At 40.8% G+C, this 5474-nt stretch overlaps 1 protein-coding gene across 1 annotated transcript in view; it reads left to right on the top strand.

Annotated features, from left to right (window-relative positions):
- Nucleotides 1-428, top strand: part of KCNRG (potassium channel regulator) — a 3250-nt gene extending 2822 nt beyond the window's left edge. The window contains exon 2 of the mRNA XM_010287625.1: nucleotides 176-428. Within this exon, the coding sequence (XP_010285927.1) occupies nucleotides 176-428 (253 nt within the window). The remainder of the gene's footprint in view (nucleotides 1-175) is intronic.
- The last annotated feature ends 5046 nt before the right edge of the window (nucleotides 429-5474 follow it).

Genomic DNA, 5474 nt, shown 5'->3' with positions numbered 1-5474 from the left:
GAGTTAAATTGTCCTCAAAGCAGGAAAAAAAACCCCAGAACCGTGGTCGCTGTAAACCTGTGCAATTGTGCTGAGTTGCACCATCCAAGGACCTTGTTTGTTTTAAAAAAAACATTTGATTCCATCCTTCAAGAAGTAATCCAAGTGCATTGTAACTGCTTTTTTCTTATTTTAGGTATGTTTCCATAAAGCCTGATAATAGAAAGCTGATTAACGGTACTAATGTGCTAGGCCTGCTGCTTGACACTTTACTCAAGGATGGATTTCGCCTCATAAGCACCAGGACAGTCTCCAGTGAAGAAAAAATCGAATGCTACAGTTTTGAAAGGATGAAGAGGCCAGCAGGCCTTACTGTCGTGGTGAAGCAAACCCCAGGGATCTCCGGGGTAGCACAGGCAAAGAGAAGCCAGGTGCAGAGAGGGAAATAAAGCCTTTTCCTGTCCTCTTTTGAAGGTGGAAGAGGGGTGTGTCAGCAGTAGTGGCCTTTTTTTGTTGGCTTGTTTGAAACTGCAACTATTGAGGGAAGTAACAAACATACAATTTTTTTTCAAGTATTTGGGAAAAAAAATTGCTTTCCTGCCTTTCAGCACCCCACCCTCTTCAACTCTAAATAAAAGAACCACAGATTCAATATTGGTTTTGTGGACCAGATTCCAGCAGTTTCAAGGGTTGTTTTTGGTTTTCTCTGTGGCTAAAATTCATATGAGGACTCACAAAAAATCAGCCATTCCTTCTAGAAAATAGTTTTTATGTTCTGTGCTAATCCATAAGTAGATTTTAAATACATGATAATACATGAAGAAATAACAGCTTGACACAACTGTCATCCCAACCATTTGGGAGAAGTGGCTGGAGGAGGAATGCAAACCTCGACGATTGACTGTTGCTTCTACTTTCAAAAATACACGTGCACGAATTCTCTTGCAATTGACTGAAAGCAACATGATGGAAACATCCCAAGTTGTATTGCTGCATGGCTCCAGATGTGAGAATGTGGCTTTGTGAAGCCACCACCAGTGTCCAGTTACTGTCTCTTGCAGAATACTCCTCTGTCCTCTCCTCCCACTCTGAAGGTGTTAAGCTGCTCTTCAGTGCTGAGAATTAAATGATAAAGATCTTTGTGAACAAAGGGTCAGTTAATTTTTAGAGTTTTAACTATAAAAAGAATGACAATGTGATGAACAGTCCTTCAGATGGAAGGGTTAGCACAATTTTGAACAAAATATTACAAAGGACTTCTTTTAATGTTTGTTAAGTGCAAAACGTACCTAGGAGGTAGCTTTAAAAGCCTTTGGAGTGCTAACCCTGTACAATGCTTTGTAAAGATGCCAAAATTAGCTCAGGTACCAGGAGAGGTAAATTATGAGGCCTTATAAATTAAGAAACTTTTGTCCTCCCTTCAAGGCAGGGAAAGAAGTTGGCAATAACTTCAAGGATTCATTACTTGAATCTGACTTTTGTCGCTGATAAAACACCATCTTTCCAGAGTTACAAACAGCCAAGCACAGCTTGTTTGGGCTTTCTTGGCTGACTAATTAGATCTGGCTTTTCATTAGCTTTAAAATGTGAATTTATTACTTTATTTGCAGCACTTGAAAATGGGAATGGGTGGTGGGAATCACCCCTCATTTCCTTGCCCTTAGGGGTTTCAGTGAAATGGATCTTCCCGGACTGGTGGTGCCACTATCAGACATCTCTTTTCTTTTGCTACCGCTGTAGTGCATTTTAGCTTGACACAAGTTCAGAAGTTCAGTGGCAACAAGGAGGTCCTCTTTGCTTGTGCTAGAGCTTTCAGGGTGGAGAATAACAAGATTATGGGACTACATCTCCTAAGCTGCTTACAGGTTATAAAGTAATAAATGTTGAGGAACTTAAGAGTGGGTGCTTTGAGTTCAAATGGGATTTTTTGTCAGTAATGTCAATATGTTCATATTCGTCTTGATATAAGATGATTTTTATAGTGAGAACCGTAATTCACTGGAACAACCTCCCCAGGGATGTGGTGGAGTCCCCATCGCTGGAGGTTTTCAAGACGCGACTGGACAGGGTGCTAGGTAATCTCACCTGGACTCCCTTGCCCACAAAAGGTTGGACCAGATGATCTTTCAGGTCCCTTCCAGCCTGGGCTGTTCGATGATTCTGTAAAGACCTTTTGTGAAGGTCTGTGCCAGAAGGCTTATCATGGTGGACTTTGGGGTCAGACTGCTAATGACAGAGCAGACCAGCTGTATGAGATGACTGTCCCGACAGGTTGCTGTACTACAAAGACAACGCTGCTTGTTTTCTGAGTTCATTTTGAGGTCCATGTACTGACTTTCCAGAAAAGTTCCCATTCCTCAAATTGGGATAGAACAGAAACCAATAATGACAGGTATTGAGCGAGTCAGTGACCGAATATTGTTGGTGAAGAGGCTTACCAATAATAGCAAGAAACACAAAAGTGACAACTTTTTACAAGGAAAGGAAAAAAAATTAACTTGAGGTTGTATTTAAACATCATGCCTTAAATGATTGCTGAGAGCAGCAGTATAAAGTAAGACTAGTTTCAGAATCCCTTGTAGTAACAAAATGAGGCTACTTCACCTAGAGCAGTAGTAGTGAGTTTGTTCTCCTTGCTGTAGTAGCCACTTTGAAAATTGAAGTTTGGATTACTTTTTTTTTAAATAAAGTGAAAGAAAATATGAAATATTTCCATGAAAAAAAAAATGGAGTTTTACCCTATGCCATCTGTATTGGCTTTGTGTGGCGAGGATTTTGGTAGCAGGGGGCTGCAGGGGTGGCTTCTGTGTTGGTTTATTTTAATTTAATATTAACTAAAAATTTAGTTAATATTAAATTAGTTATTAATATTATTAGTTAATTAAATAATTAAATTAATCATTTACCATGATTAATGATCAGGTAATCATTACTCTACGCTCCTACGCTGATTTCAACTGGCAATAAATTAAATTAATTTCCGCAAGTCGAATCTGTTTTGCCCGTGATGGTAATCGCTGAATGATCTCCCTGCCCTTATCTCGACCCACGAGCCTTTCGTTGTGTTTCCTCTCCCCTGCCCAGCTGAGGAAGCGGGTGACAGAGCGCCTTTGGTGGGCACCTGATGTCCAGCCAGGGTCAACCCACCACAGCATCACTCGTGATCCATGGCTTTGACAAAATGAATATTTGGTACAACCATTTCAGTACCAACTTCTGGTGGGCTAGCGCTGAATACTTTCTGGTTACCCTCATGGGCTAATTTTTATTCAGCACAAACATCATTTTATGAATGTAAGATTTTGGCTGTGTAAAAATACACCAGTGCACATTCCTGTCCCGTAAAGAACCATACATGCTTTACCTTGACCTCGTGTAACAGTGTAGTCTGAGACTATGCATCTTTTTGAAGCAAAGCACAAGACTGTCAGCAAGTTTGGATTCCCAGAGTTCTTCTAGCATTTATTCTTGTTTAGCACTGAGCTGAGAAGTGTCACCTTCTGTCATTTGTGCACCTGCAGGGAACATGACTAGGTTCTTACACAATGCTTTTGTTTTGTTTTATTTTTTTAAACTGATAGTTGCTTAAGTAGGTTTGAGAGCATTCGTGTGTGTCGGTAACCTGACAGAAATTTGGTGAAAATGTCTAACTAAGACCAGTGGGATAAGCATGACTTTCAGCTGAAGATAATTTGGTATGAAGCTGGTTCTTCAAAGGAGAACGACCTCCTGGATTTCTTTATACAGAAAGTGGAAGCGGCGACGGCAGAACTACAGGTGTTGTAGCTTCAAGCTAAAAGTATGTTCGTTTGCAGAAAAATGAATATAAAAATAGCATCAATGTTCTAGGAGGCTCTTCAGCTGGCCTGGGTAGCTGCTGCCCTCCACCTTGAAAGATTATGAAGTTACTGTAAAGTGTTGTTGAACCAGGATGGGAATTTTTCTGTCCCCTCTTTGGAGGGGTATGCAGCACATCCCACAGCCACTGAGGCAGTTGTTTAGAAGTAGCGGCCAATATTTTTACTGTGCCTTCCCTTCTCAGGTCCCAAACAGGCAGCGATGCAGCAGAGGGCAGACTGCGTTGTGTATGATCAGCAGAGTGGTTCACGCTGGTGCATTTCCACAGAAGATAACAGCTGTACAAGTAGAAGTGAATTTGGCTGATGGGAGCCCAGATTAGCTACAAGTCTGAGTGATTTTAAAAGCCTTCTGGCCAAAACTAGATTATGTGTTAAACCGAGAACTTTCACCCAAATCTTGGCAGGCAAGTCAACTCCAGTATCTCACAACATGATCTCTGCTGGACTAGAAATGTATTGTAGGTGACTTTCTCATGCTTTTGCATACAGCAGAACCAGGAGCTCTGATTGCTCACATCTAGCTCTATTTTTTATTAAATAGGTATGGGATTTTGAAACATTTAGACATTTTTTTCCAGTGAAGTTGGAATTTATGATCTCTGACATGATCCACTTCTTCAAGTCATTACCAACTTTCCTCAAGAGAATTCCTTTTTCCTGGGAAGGTGTAAAATTTGCTGATTTCAGTAAACTTACTTGCCGTTTTATTCTTGCTTGGATTCAGCAAAGACAGACATGCAAACTGTTCCACTGCCCGAGATGCTAGAAAGTGACTGCTGTAGTGCTGGGAGGCAGCCCTCTCACTCGCTCACAGTGAGCAGTGAGCTGTGAGCTCTCTTCCGCTTTTTAACACACAAGCGGACTGCCAGAACAGTAAGATCGCTAGAGGCAAAGGAAACTAAACAGTAAGATAACACCATCATTCTGTCCTACTTGGGCTGAAGTTTACATGGCAGAAGTAGATTGCCTAAAAAGAGGTGATAGCTTGCTAGATTTGCAAAAGGCAGATAATTCAGAAAGACACCACCTCATTTGTCTTGTATTTTCTTTCTTATTTTAGAGTCACTTTTCTCACCTTTACCATCGCATTTCATCCCGTGTTTCTATACTGCAGACTGTCAAGGGCGTTATCAATACATTCTTGTGGTGCCTGTTTGATATCCCAACAGGACAGAGGCACCACACTTTTTCCACCCCTGGGTTCTTGCACCATCTTGACTTCCTTTCATAGTAACTGATTACATGTTTGTACTTTTTAGTAACTTTTTGTCTGCTTCTTCCACATACTGGGAAGTTCTCTTATGTCCTTGTTATCTCTTTTTGGGGGCATGTCATTTATTTACCACCTGAATTGTTCAGGAATCTGCTGATACCAGGGAGGAGAGAGTCTGACACAAAACACCTTCCTGTTCTTTGGGTATTGATTTCAATACAATTCATGAGGGTTTTTATTCTTTTAGGAAGTGCGGTCACTGCTTTCTTATAGGTTCTACAGTCAGTGCTCGTAAGTTTGTATAACTGATTAAGAATAGATGTTTAAATAAAGGAAATTGATACTATGCTTAGACTAAAAAAGACTGATCTCTTAGCACTGGCCCTAGTACTGGGCAGTTTTTCCCTTTACTAAGTAATTCC

This window comes from Phaethon lepturus, unplaced genomic scaffold, assembly GCF_000687285.1.
Source record: "Phaethon lepturus isolate BGI_N335 unplaced genomic scaffold, ASM68728v1 scaffold6135, whole genome shotgun sequence".
Taxonomy (NCBI): domain Eukaryota; kingdom Metazoa; phylum Chordata; class Aves; order Phaethontiformes; family Phaethontidae; genus Phaethon; species Phaethon lepturus.
This window is presented reverse-complemented; position numbering and strand designations above follow the sequence as displayed.